General features: G+C 37.6%; 1 protein-coding gene across 15 annotated transcripts in view; it reads left to right on the top strand.

Annotated features, from left to right (window-relative positions):
- The window catches only part of Wnk1 (WNK lysine deficient protein kinase 1), a 143,300-nt gene that overhangs the window by 97,579 nt on the left and 31,296 nt on the right, over window positions 1-14,425 (top strand). For 7 of the 15 annotated variants that reach the window (XM_076567793.1, XM_076567792.1, XM_076567791.1 and 4 more), the window contains one exon: window positions 10,879-11,016. In XM_076567793.1, the coding sequence (XP_076423908.1) occupies window positions 10,879-11,016 (138 nt within the window). Of the gene's footprint in view, window positions 1-10,878; window positions 11,017-13,131; window positions 13,591-14,425 lie in introns of all 15 variants that reach the window. The other 8 variants (XM_076567784.1, XM_076567783.1, XM_076567782.1 and 5 more) reach the window with 2 other exon arrangements.

Genomic DNA, 14,425 nt, shown 5'->3' with positions numbered 1-14,425 from the left:
CTCCAGTCTCCCCCAACACACACACACACACACACACACACACACACACACACACACACACACACACACACACACACACAGAAGGATATTTAATGAGACTGAGAGGTGCCTTAATAGTTAAGAACAATTGTTGCTCTTGTAGAAGACTGGAGTTTGATTTCCAGCATTCATACGATGGGACCCACAGCTGACTGCCTGGAATTCGAGTTCTGTAGGATCCAACCCTTCTATTCTCCACAGGTGCCTACAATCAATCACATGCACACACCTTAACACAGATAATTTAAAATAAAAATTAGGGGCCTGCAGTTGTGGCTCTTCATTTAAGATCCCCATATGTCTCACAGACAACCCAGGTTTGGCTCTCAACACACACATGGTGGCTTAAAACCATAACTGGAGTTCCAGGGGATTTGATACCCAGTTCCAACCTCTGGGCACCAGCTATGCATACAGTACACAGACAAAACAATCATACACAAAGAACAGTAAATAAATATTATGTCAAAAAATCACTTTGGAGCTTGGCGGTAGTGCACGCTTTTAATTCCAGCACTCGGAGGCAGAAGAAGGAGTATCTCTGAGTTTGTAGACTATTCTGGTCTACAAAGCAAGTTCCAGGACAGCCAGGGCTGTTACATAGAGAAACCCACTCTCAAAAAAACAAACAAACAAAAAAATTTGACCAGGCATTATATGTTTTGTATTGCTCCTAACATTACTTCCAAACAAATGCTTGGATTTATGTATAATTATGTTTAAAATCAAGAAGTTAAATTTGTTTGCCAACATCCATAATTCTAACAAACCCTAGTGAGAATCAAATTACAAGTTACATAAAGTTGGTTAATGGCAGAAGCACTGTGATGAGTACTGATCACTTTCAGGTTTTTTGAGTCAGCTCTCATGATATAGCTCAAGCTAGTCTTGAAGTCTCTCTCAGTCCTCTTGCCTCTTCCTCCCTAGTGCAAGAATTACAAGCATGAGCTACACACCTGACTCACACTGACATCTTAATTTGTTTATCTTTTAACATAGGCCAACACCCATAAAAGGGAAACATTTAAGTATGTGCTGTGCTTTTCCTTTTCTAAAGAAATGTGTCACCTGTCTTAAATACATATGTATGTTTACAAGTATACATACCTATAAATATTACCAAATGAAGGAGAAAGTAAAATAAACCATCAAGTTCAACACTCAAAGTATGTGGGGATAGTATTTATGATACTATAAATGTTAGATTGAAATAATTAGTAATATGCCTGTGATTATGTACGCTTGGAATGCCAGCATTTTTGGAGCTTAAAGGGAAATCATGAGTTCCAGGCCAGCTTGGGATACCTAATGAGTTGTTCTACTTTCAGAAAAGAAAAAGTAGCTCATAAGGCCCCACATCTCTCTTAGATAACAGCAGTGTAACTATTTAGGAACAAGTTCATTATTACAGAAATCTTGGTTTCTAGTAGCTAATGGTTGCTGGGGGAAGGAAGGGGGATCATTTTTTTCCGTGGTATAGCCGATGAAAAGTATCCCATGTTCCAGTAAATAACCTCCTGTGCTAATGCAACCCTAATTAAACTCATTGAGTCACACACACACACACACACACACACACACACACACACACACACACACAAAACCTTGAAAGTGCAAGAGAGATTTCTTGGGAAATAGGAAGGTTTCTACAGAGAAGGAAGAGAAAGGGTTACATACAGCATTGAAAATGACTGAAATTCACTCTGTGTTTATATAAAACTGTCAGAAAACAAGTACAAATAAAATTGAACAATCTAAAAAAAGAAAAAATTAAATTCAAAAAGTGTTAAATAGTTGAATCCAGTGGTGGAGAAAATGCAAATAAATGGAACGTTAAAATTATTTTTTCTTTTGTTTCCATTTTAGATTATTACAGCATATTTTAAATTGAGTAGAATAAAAATTATGAAGCCAGTTTGTATAAGAGGTATATTTTACTTTTCTAGAGTCTCTTAGCTATTAAAGAAGCTAAAAATTACTGAAATTCAAGATTTCTATATCAGTGACATATAAAATAAATGTGGTAGATACTTAAAAAGCTGAACCTACCTGTTCCTGGGTTCAATGTGAATGGATGAATGTAAAGATGAAAAGGACCTTTCTCTACCATGTTGATAGCAGTTTTATTATAGTAAGGAAAGAAGTATACCTTATCTGAAATTTAGTTTATCTTGTGGCTTTTTGGAACATAGCAAATGGAAAATTTCCCCGTGATTTGATGTTTTCTTATGTTTTTATCAAGAGTTATAATGGAAAGACTAGAGATATGACTCAGCAGTTGAAAAAGCTTACTGCTCTTCTGAATTCCCATTCTAGGCTTACAACTGCCTATAATTCCAGCTCTAAGAGCCACCCTTGTCTTACCGCTGTGGTTACCTGTACACACACGTATACACTGGTACATGCACAGAAATTATAAAAAATAAAGCTTTAAAATGGTATGATTTATATTAATGTGGCACCTCCCAGTATTTATGGCTATAAAGAAGTTTGTGGGGTAAACATGTCTTTCATAAAAGCATGTACAAAGCCTTCAGATATTCATCTTTTTTCAGCCTGAGGATCATGTTTATTCATCATCATGCAGCTATGTTCTACCAGTAAACAAAAACTATTTCAACTGGTTTCCATGAAGCAAGTCTAGGCAAAGCATGATTCTCATCATCACTGTTTGGCTGATGTATTTGTTATTAGTCATTGTGATTATGCAGAAGCAGATGGCATATATTTTTGGCATACCAAATGTATCATTTCTCAGAAACAGTACTCTTAAGGTAACTGTTGACATGCCTGTCAGTTGTCTTAAACAAAGAATAAGTTCATAAAAAATAAAAAGAACCCATTTTTGATACCCCTTTACTCCTTCTCAGCACTTCCAAATAAACTGTTTTCTGACAGTCAGCTAAGATGGACTAGTTCAGTTGGCTCTGAGAGAACCTAAATAATTGTAAGCATAAAATGTTTATGTAAATGTAGACCTTATTATTTCCATTTTACTGATGGGAAAGCTAAATCTGAGAAGTTTGAGAAACTTTCTCAAACATATGGTTTCTAATAGGTAAGAGCACTTTAAATCTAAATAGTCTTTCTCCACAGCTCACCATTTCACTGCTACCCTGTTGTGTCTCTGGCAGAAAAATAGACCTCTTTCCTGGTTGGAAGAGATATATCAAGAAGGCTTTATGGAAGAGATGATATGAGATGTAGGAATAAAGAATATTCCAGGCCAAGGATGGAGGGATTGTAATTTATTTGGAACATGTAAAAGGAAGAAAGTTAGAAAATTATGGAACAGAAACAAGCCTTCAGTTTGGTTTAATGTGGATCTTTTCTATTTTAAAAAAATATTTACATACATTTGTCTGTGTGAGTGTGCATGCGTGTTTGTGTGTGCATGTGTGTGTACGTGTATGTGTACATGCACATACATATACCTGCACCCTTGATTTAACTAAATCATTTTGATTTAACCAGAAGATAAATTTGTGAAGGATATATTCAGGAAAGAATTGACTTGAGTCAAGATTCTTATGTGAGTCTTCATTCTTAATAGGAATAAGAGAGGGACAGGTAATATGTCCAGAGGTAAAGGTTTTTCCTCATATTTATTTATTGGTAGAGAATTACTAGGTATGATTGTATACACTTGTAATCTGAGCATTCCAGAAGCTGTGGCAGAAAGATTATAAATTTGTCTAACCTGAGGTATAAAAAGAATTGAAGACCAGCCTAGACCTCATGCAAACCTTCCTCAATTCCCTATTATAGAGCTCTCTGCTTTATTTTGAACAACCAAACTGAAAACCATTAATACAACAAATAAAACAAGTGAAAACAAATGAACGGACAGGGTGGGTCATTGGATAAAAGGCCCTTGCCACCAAACCTGGTAACCTTAGTTTAATCCCGTTTGATACTTTTTCTGGCACTCTATAGCATTATTATCATTATTTGTTTCAAGATTACTTTAGGAGTTAATTTGTGTACCAAGATTACACAAATGTATTTTTTAAAATGCCACAAAACACAAAAAATGTACTAAACTAATATTCAGATTCTAACTCAAAATTCAAGAAAGTGTGACTCATTGGGTAAAAATGCTTGCTACACAAAACTGACTGAGCTAAGCTCTCTGGAACCCACATAAAAGCTGAACACAGTAGCAAAAGTAATCCTAGTGTACCTATGGGAAAATGAGATTCAGCCTAAGTGAAAAAGCAAGGACAGACACCATAGCAAGTGCACCATAGCATGAGCATATGTGTTCACACACACACACACACACACACACACACACACACACACACACACACACACACAACTGTATACACATTTTTTTGAAAGTATTGTGGGAGAATGGATTTACGGTGTTGTACCAGAAAGCTACCTAAGCACCTATAATGTGACTCCAGTAAAAATAAAGATGCTGATGTGTCTTATATTTGAAAATTATAATGCTGTGGTTTAGTTTCCAAATTAATATTTTTATGTGTGCCATCTTCTTTAAATATGTGAATCAGCCGGGCGGTGGTGGTACACGCCTTTAATCTCAGCACTCAGGAGGCAGAGACAGGAGGATCTTTGTGAGTTCGAGGCAAGCCTGGTCTACAGAGCGAGATCCAGGAAAGGTGCAAAGCTACACAGAGAAACACTGTCTCGAAAAACCAATCAATAAATAAAATAAAATAAAAATAAATATGTGAATCAATGATTTAGGTAATTATGGAGAATTTGTTCATATTAAGGCATAAATAGGTGCAAAATAATCTTCTGGTCTTTGGGTTTCTTTTAGTAAAATAAATAAATAAATTAAGAAATTGTCTAATGTTCCAAAGATCCCATAGAATTGGAGATACACACCCACATACCCATACCACCCACACTAACTTCTGAGAAATCTTTTTAGATTGTTAAATAGCCATTTGTTCATGCTAGCTTTTAAAGTGAAGTGAGCTGGGTACATCATGACACATACCTGAATATACTGACTTCTCAGGAGGCTGAAGCACGATCGTTGAGTCCTGGTGTACATAGTAAGTTCAAGGCTGCCCTAGGTAACATAGTGAGACCTCATCTCAAAATAAAATAAAAGGACGGTGGGAGATAGCCAGGAAACACACTTGAGGGCTTGATTTTCATTCCCAGCACCCATGTAAAAGGTACTTTATACTTAGATTATCAGCATTGGGAAATGGAGACTCTCATGTTCATGTCTCTGGAACTTTTCCATCAGCCAACCTAACCTAATGGGCAAGTCCCAAGTCCCGGTGAGAGAACCTGTTTTCAGAAAAGTTGACACCTTTTGAGAAATAATACCTGAGACCTCTGGCTTCCATACATGTGTTGATACATGAGTATATACACCTGGACACACGAACATGTTCACACACCTTTGTAGTGTACTTGTCTTTCCTACTAGCCAGTTCCCAAATAACTAACTACACAGAGAGTTGTTATTAATTATAAATGCTTGCCCAATAGTTTAGGCTTGTCTCCAGCCAGCTCTTACAACTTAAATTAACCCATTTCTATTCATCTATGTGCTGCCTTGAGGCTCATTTACCTTACCTATGAACTTCCCATGTTATTTCTTCAAAGTCTGGCTCGTGACTCCTCAGGCTCCATCCTTCTTCTTCCCAGCATTCTCTCTTCCCCAGAAATCCTACCTAGCTATCACCCAACAGCTTTTTATTAACAATGAGAGCAACACATTTTCACATTTTCACAGTGTACAGAATGGCTATTCCACAGTATTTCCCTCCTTTTGTCTAAATGAAAAAGGCTTTAACTTCAACATAGTAAAATTATATACAACAAAAACAGTTATCAAGTAAGAATTACAGTTAACAATATCCAGTCTACTTCTGTTTGGTAAATTTAGAGAAATGTTATTTATCTTATCTTTGTGAGTCCAACGTTTCATACCAAATTTACCTTTTTTATCATAACTAAGGAAATCTTTAAATCTAATTATTTAGTCTTTAACTCCATCAAAGACCCCAGAAGGGTGTAATGTTACCTAATGACAGAGACCGCTGGCTGCCTGGACAGTCAACCAAAGTTCTTCTGTAATGTTGAAGCATCCAACTTTGGCCTACAGGCCTAGTATATCTAACAGACATTTTTGAGAAGTAGGGAATCTCAAAGGACTGTCCTACCATGTCTTGACAAAGTTTGGCAGTCACTTTCTTTTGCATCCTGCTGGTCCGGTTTGGACAGTATACTGTCAGTAATTAAGGCAAGGACAGTTTCTTGCCCAGTGGCTTCCTTTTGCCACAGAGAAAGCAAACTCCATATGGGGGTTCTCCAATGCCCATCATCTCACCTGAACTAAATTGGTGCTGCCAGGAGCAGACTATCATGAAAAGCCTTAGGTTATTAAACATATTACATGCCATATTCTATAGGTCTTTGAAGTGTTTGAAGACCATCTATCTGCCTAAATATATCTGCTTTACCTTAAAAACATAACTAATATAACTACAAGTTTTATTATAGATGACTATTAATCTGTACATTACTTTTTTTTGTGGTGTTTACAAGACAGGGTTTCTCTGTGTGGTTTTGGTACCTATCCTGGATCTCGCTCTGTAGACCAGGCTGGCCTTGAACTCACAGAGATCCACCTGGCTCTGCCTACCATGTGCTGGGATTAAAGGCATGTGCCACCACCCACCCAGCCTGTACATTACATTTTTAAATAAGTTGCATAAGCACAGTACTTTAAACAAGAATAGAAATATATAGTATAGCAAAGATAACTTGAAATTTGCATTAGTAAACCAAAATAAATACCAGTGTAAAATATTTTGAGATTAATAGTTGTGGTTTTTTTGTTTTTGTTTTTGTTTTTGTTTTTTTTTTTTGATTAAAGTAGATCCAATAATCTACCCTTTTTTCCTATCTTTCCTATATCATACCCCCCTTTTTTTCTTAAGGAAGAGATCTTTGAATTTAACTCTTGGTTTAGTGTTTGTTTGTTTGGTTTTTAAACTAAGACCAATAACAGTTTGTAACCAAACACCCTTAAATGATAATAAACATCCATCACCCATCCTTTGGGGTGTGGGTGTTGTTCTCTTCCTGTTGTTTGGGGGTATTGGCATATTTAGGTGACCCCCAGAAAATTCAGGATAATGGTTAAGTCTTGGCTGGAGTAATTTGTGAGGCTGGACCATCTCAGTCAACAGTCTTGAAGTTGTTTGGGATGCAGAACTCTGAGGAAACTATAACAGAGGCATTTTGAGATGCTGGATCATCTGGGCCATCCATTTTCATTGGTGCCTGGTTCCCATGCTCTGAAAATACATAAATTTTTAAAGGTAACATACATTTTTGTATTAATACAAATATAAACTGTGTGTTTGTTGTACACAAGTTAGCCAAAGATGATCTTTTTTTGTTTTATGTTTGAGCAGGTAAAATATGTGTTACATGCTTTGTGGTTTTTCTGCGTTTCTTTCTTTATGTCTGTAGCCAGGATTTTCTGGGGTCTTACCCCAATCAAACCTGATCTATATCAACCTGGAATGAATCCACAGCTTCTCATTTCTTGTAGAAATAAAAGCATAACCTCTAAACCAAAGCAACATAGTTTTTGACTTCCATTTTGAAGTCAAGATATTTTTAAAAAACATACAGGTGTGCTTAATCTAGCAGCTTTCATAATCCAATGTCACTTAGCAGTTGTCGCTTCTTCATCAGTTATCAAAAACTCAAAGACAACACAGTAACATTCAAGATCCAAACTCTCGGGGTTGGGGATTTAGCTCAGTGGTAGAGCGCTTGCTCAAGCGCAAGGCCCTGGGTTCGATCCTCAGCTAAAAAAAAAAGAAGCAGCAGCAAACCAAACTCTCTGTGTATTTCTCATGTTTACATGGCTTATCATATTTTTAATTACTTTATTCCTTTTTTAAAGGACTTTACTAATTTTTAAATTTTTGACTGTATATATTCTTTTTCTTTTCTCTCCCAATTCTATGTATATTTTTAAGCATACTGTAACCCGTTTAGAAGTTTTTTCCATCTGGATGTCTTTACTAAGCATCTGTATTGGTTTTTTATGGCATAGATAAGTCTTAAACTGCTATGTCAGCTGCTGCTGGTGTAGCATAGCTTAATGCATGTTGGTATCCTATGGCAGCTGGCTTCTCCTGCAGGTAGCTGCTGGGAGACATCTCTACTGTGGCATGAGAGACACAAGACTAGGAAAGCCGCATTTAGTGTGTTTAGAACCTTTTTTTTAGCTTTCTCGGGTCTTATGTGGATATAGGTGCTGGATATTTTGGTGCTATTTGTAGGTGGAGTTTCTCTGTGTCCTAGCAGCTGCTCCCAAATAACCACTCAGAGACTTGTTACTACTTATAAATGCTCGGACAATAGGTCAGACTTGTTACTAGCTAACTGCTTCCTCTGCATCACTCCCAAAGACACCAGCGTTCTCTTTGCCCTAAAAATCCTGCTTAGCTTTCAGCTTGTCAGCTCTTTTATTAAACCAATCAGAAGGCAAAGACACATCTTCACAGTTTACAAAAAGATTATTCCACAACACACCTTCACAGGACACCTTTCATTTAAAGTAAATTTTAATTCAATTAAACATCTGTAAGGGGTTTGCTTGGGTTGCTGAGATCTCAACAGGAAAAGGCAGTTGCTGCCAAGTGTGACCACCTGAGTTCAATCCTTAGCATCCATGTGGTAGAAAGAGAACTTACTTCCACATGGAAGCAGGCATACATATAAAACTAAATAAATATTAAAGGTTGAAGGATTGCTTATACTCTGTGATAAGAGAACTTGTCTAGCATTTGCAAGAAAGACCCTGAATGTTCAATTCCTAGTACCACCAATACATAAATAAACTTACCAAGAATTGTTGAATAAGAATAAAACAAGTGCATTTTGGCACTTTTAAAATTTGGTAGTTTTAATTGATGTATAAAATCATTCTGTTAGAACAAAAATATTTCCAGATATCTCTCATAAAAATTCAAGGCACTCATTAAGCTGATTATATGCATAACTGTGAATAAATAGCTTACCTTTATACAAGTAGCAGCCAAATAATTGTATTGGATATACCAAGACAAAGGATTTGTGCTAGCTAGCTAGTTTTACCTCCACTTAACACAAGCTAGAGTCATCAGAGAGCAGGAAGCCTCATGGCCTTTGTAAGATTGGGCTAGCTGGGTAGTGGTGGCATGCCCCTTTAATCCCAGCCACAGCACAACTCAGCTTGCAGTACTTCATGGTTCCATACCTAGCACCCCGCCCACTCCCCAAGTCAGAGGACAGTGACAGATGGGAAAACACTGTCACACACAGATTAAAGGACTGATTTCCCTGCTGTGTATTGAAGGCTTAAAAGAGAGTCCAATAGCTGAGAGGTGGTTGCACATACCTTTGATTCCAGCACTCTGGGAGGCAGAGGCAGGCAGGGTTCTGAGTTCAAGGCCAGCCTGGTCTATAGAATAAGTTCCAGAACCCTGTCTCAAAACTAAATACTGAATTATTTGGTGTGTTTTTGTGATTGTTTGTGTGTGTTGTACATGTGTGCACATTGAGGCCAGAGGACAAACTTAGCTGTCACCTTCAGGAATGCTGATCACCTCCTTTGAGACAGAGTCTCTCATTGGCCCAGAACTCACCAATTAGACTAGACTGGCTTACCAGTTCCAGGGCCTAGAACTAAATATACAAATATGGAGGTTGGTGGACACACCAAACATACCCAGTTTTTTCCATGCATTTGGTGGGGAGTCAAACTCAAGTCCTAATGCTTTCAAAATAAACACTTTACCAACTGAGCTGTGTCATCTCCAGCCCATGAAAGTCTTAAAACTGAGTCAAATGTTCAAATATTACATGTTTGATACAATCTCCAAATTACTGGACTCCTAGGAATGCAAGTTTGCTGAGTCATAAATAAAGTCTTTGAGACTAGATAATTTCTATATGTGGATTTTATTTGTAACTTTTATTTTTATTTTTTTTTTTTGTTTTTTTTTTTGTTTGTTTTTGTTTTTGTTTTTCGAGACAGGGTTTCTCTGTGTAGCTTTGCGCCTTTCCTGGAACTCGCTTTGGAGACCAAGCTGGCCTCGAACTCACAGAGATCCGCCTGGCTCTGCCTCCCGAGTGCTGGGATTAAAGGCGTGCGCCACCACCGCCCGGCTATTTGTAACTTTTATAATATATTTAAAGTATATGTTTAGTATTTGGATAACAATTACAGTATCTAGCATATGGTTAGTTCCCAGATGTCGTTCTCTCTCCCCCATGGTTAGTTGTTAATGTTAATGTTTTTGTTCTCAAAGAGAAAAGGGAAAGTCCAGGTTTGGAAGGGAAAAAAAATCAGTCTAAATAATTACAGGCTAACAAATGGTAAAGTCAAATTTAAAAGTGTTTCCTGATTCAAGCCCTATGCTTTTCTCATGCTTTTGAATTCAGATTAATTGTGCAGTTGGTAAAGAAAAGAAAGACGAGCCTGGATTAGTCTAGTATAGGAGTCAGGATACAAACTGATACCAAAAATACCTGGAAAAAGGGGTGTAAACATTGTTGGAGTGAGAGCTAAGGAACTATTGGATATAGTAACTAAATATTTAAGGACTTCTCGTTTGGGAGAGGGCCACTTTGGAGAAACCTAATGGGGGTCTCAAGTTTTCAAGCATTATCTTCAATCCTAGCACTCAGGAGGCAGGCAGGCAGATCTATGAGTTCCAGAGCTGCATAGTGATACCTTTTCTAAAAAAACAAACACACACAAAAAAGGACCAACTTGGGCAGCATAGCAATATCCCTCTTTCAAAAAATCTGAATTTTTTTTTTTTTAAATCTTAGCAACAGGGAATACAGCCAACTGTTCCTCCTCAACAGGCAGTACAGTATTCACTTCCACAGGCTACATCTTCCAGTGAAGGTACTACTGCACAGCCTCAAGCTCCACAGGTTTTGCCTCAAGTATCAGCTGGAACACAGGTAAACTCTAATTCCTGAAAAGATGCTACAAATGATATTGTTGTACTTTGTCCCTTTACACAGATTTCTGCCTTCTCTTTTAATAGTAAGAAATAATCCTGTTATACACATGTATTTATTATAAATTGGTACATATCAATAGTAATGACAGTGTAAAAATATTGAAATTTTAGGTTTACAGGTATAAAGTAGTTACAAATATTGAAACTAATGGGTTAAATGGAAATGCTTTGGTAACTGAACCTGTGACATTCTCAAGAAATGTGTCAGCTGTATCTGAAATTGTAGCTTGCAGCTGTGTTTTATTTTCATGTAAAAGTTCATCAATGTTTTCTCCCTCACTGCATACAGACACTAACTCATTGTGTTAATTAGCTTTTCATCACTGACAAATACCTAAGGAAAATTTTGTAAGGAAGGAATCATTTGTTTTCTCATATGGTTTCAGTCCATCCATGATTGGCAGGCCATATTGCCTTTATATTGTAGCAGGGGATGGAGGAAGGGTTATGACAAATAAAACTATTTTATGGCTACCAAGGAGCAAAGAATAGGATAAGGCCAAGACACACCTGTCAGAGCTCCACCCACCTATTTCCTCTAACCAGCCCCACTCCACATCTCGTCCACTTCTCAGTCCATTGAAATTGTGACTCCATCAGAGGTCAGAACCCTTGTGATCTCGTTGTCTCTGAAAATGTTCTCCGACATGTTTACTAATCTCCTCTTTTACTTTCAGTCCAATTAAAGTTGACAGCCAAGGGACTAGAGAGATGGCTCAGTGATTAAGAGCACTGGCTACTATTCCAGAGGACCCAGGTTCAATTCCTAGCGTCCACATGGCAGCTCACAACTGTCTGTAACTCCAGTTCCAGGAGATCTGACACCCTCACACCAATGCACATAAAATGAAATTAAATAAATTAAAAAGAAAAGAAAAAGTTGACAGCCAAGATTAGTCATCAGCAGGACATGTCTGCAATTCCTTAGGCAGAATGTTCAAAAGTTCCAGACAGATCTGAGCTATCTACTACACCCACCCCTCAAAAAACTTACGTGGATTTTTGTTTTGCCTGGGGGCATTATTTTGGTTGTTCTTTTGTTGATTTATTCAGTCACTTGGAAAGTACCCTGTAGAAGGCATATTCTTATGAATAACCTTTTATCAACTTCATCTATGGGTAGATATATGTGCATAGAGTAATGTTATTGTCATCTCAGAACTAAAACAATATCAACTCTAAATGCACTATTTTAATTATCACTGAGTACATACTAACAAATACTCTTAATTTCTACATATATCTCAACTTCTCAGATTTTAAAATGACACAGTTGTGGAATGATGGGTGACTACATCCTAGAATCAGTGCATTAGTTAATTATACCTACTTTTATAGAGCCATTTTACCCTTAAAATTAAGACAATATAGATGAAGTCTAATTCCACTGCAAAGAAATTTGAGTTTAATCACTATAATAGCAGTCATAGATTAGGTGATCACAGACATGCTGGTGGATTATGGTGTGTGAAGCATGTGCCAATAAACAAATCTAGGTAGTAGTGGCATACGCCTTTGTAGGCAGATCTCTGTGAGTCTGAAGCTAGCTTGGTCGACAAAGTGAGTTCCAGGACAGCCAGGACTGTTCAACAGAGTAACCCTGTCTTGAAGAACAAACAAATAACAACAATAAATTGTTGTTCTGGTACAAGTCTGGAGTCTTAGCACTTGGAAGGCAGGGGCAGAAGGACCTAGAGTTTTAGGTCCAGTCTGGACCTCCTAGCAAGCTGCAGGAAAGCCCCAGCTGCCTAGTGAGACTCAAAATCAAAAATAAACCAGGAAGGAGAGAGGAGAGAAATCCTTGCTTGTGTAAAGGTCCTCTTTTATTGCCAACAATGAAACATCAGCAATTTTTTCTACAACAAAAGGTTTGGAAATATTAGACACTTTACTAGCGTATTTCTCTCCTGTTCTTTGATTCTTATTTGGCATGTTAATTTATACTAATGTATGCAGGGTTTTGTTTTTTCTTCTTCTTGACTAATATGTAAATCTTGCTTTTGGCAGCTTTGCTTTAAAAAAAAGTCTGTTTTGTTTTTCTTTACCTTCCCAGCTTCCAGTTTCCCAGGCAGTACCAACTATCCAAGGTGAACCTCACATCCCAGTTTCAGCACAGCCCTCAGTTGTTCCAGTCCACTCTGGTGCTCATTTCCTTCCTGTGGGACAGCCGCTCCCTACTTCTTTACTCCCACAGTATCCTGTCTCTCAAATTCCCATATCAACTCCTCATGTGTCTACGGCTCAGACAGGTTTCTCATCCGTTCCTATAACGATGGCTGCTGGCATTAATCAGCCTCTGCTCAACTTGGCTTCATCTGCTACAGCAGCTTCAATCCCAGGGGGATCAACTGTAGTTCCTAATCAGCTTCCAACCCTTCTGCAGCCTGTGAATCAGCTGCAGAGTCAGGTTCACCCACAGCTCCTACAGCCAACAGTTCAGTCCATGGGAATACCAGCTAACCTTGGACAAGCTGCTGAGGGTCCAGTTCCCTCTGGAGATGTTCTGTACCAGGTATTGTGTTAGCTAGTAAATCAGAGGGTGTTAGAGTGTTGAAATTTAATGGCAGATCATTAAGAACTTGAGAAATGTACTAGTTGAGTGTCAGAGTAACAATAACAAAAGTTGACACTCCAAACTGGATAAAATAAAAATAGCAAAATTCTGAAAAAGAATGAAAGGCTGGGCATGGTAGTGTGTGCCTTTGATCCCAGTGCTTGGGAGGCAGAGGCATATAGCAGATCTCTGTGAGTTCAAGGCTAGCCTGGTCTACATAGCAAGTTCTAAGTCAGCCAGGGATATATAATAATACCCTGTCTCAAAGAAACTCATAATTTCATATGATTATCAAATATCATCATATTATCAAATGATTCCTTATACATTTTTGAAAATAGAGGAGTTAACTCAGTATTCAGGGTAAGCTAGATAAACCTGGATATGGTTAGTGTAGTATGCCAGACTGCTCTTTTATCTGTAGGCAATAAACAGAGCAGACAATCTGATACTAACAAGAAAGTTCAGGATTTAGATTTAGAGGATTAACATTTCATAATATAACTGATAACCTGGGAGAGATTTTTGCATTCTTCCATGTAAGATTGCTATAAATTCTTTCTGTAAGGAATTAAATCTCTAAGTTCTACTTAAATGGTCTCTAGGAGGGGAAATCAGTTTAAGGTATGATTGAAAGAGTGCCACTTTCCAAGTTATCTGCCAGTTCATTTTGAAAATGACCTTTAAATTTTCTTTTAATTATTAGAAAGTGGGGCACTGTCCCTTGCTTTATGCTTTTTTTCCTCTGCCCCCTCGTCTACTGATTTGCTAATTTGATGTCCCAACCCGCACT

The sequence above is a fragment of the Peromyscus maniculatus genome, chromosome 3 (assembly GCF_049852395.1).
Source record: "Peromyscus maniculatus bairdii isolate BWxNUB_F1_BW_parent chromosome 3, HU_Pman_BW_mat_3.1, whole genome shotgun sequence".
NCBI classification, from domain to species: domain Eukaryota; kingdom Metazoa; phylum Chordata; class Mammalia; order Rodentia; family Cricetidae; genus Peromyscus; species Peromyscus maniculatus.
This window is presented reverse-complemented; position numbering and strand designations above follow the sequence as displayed.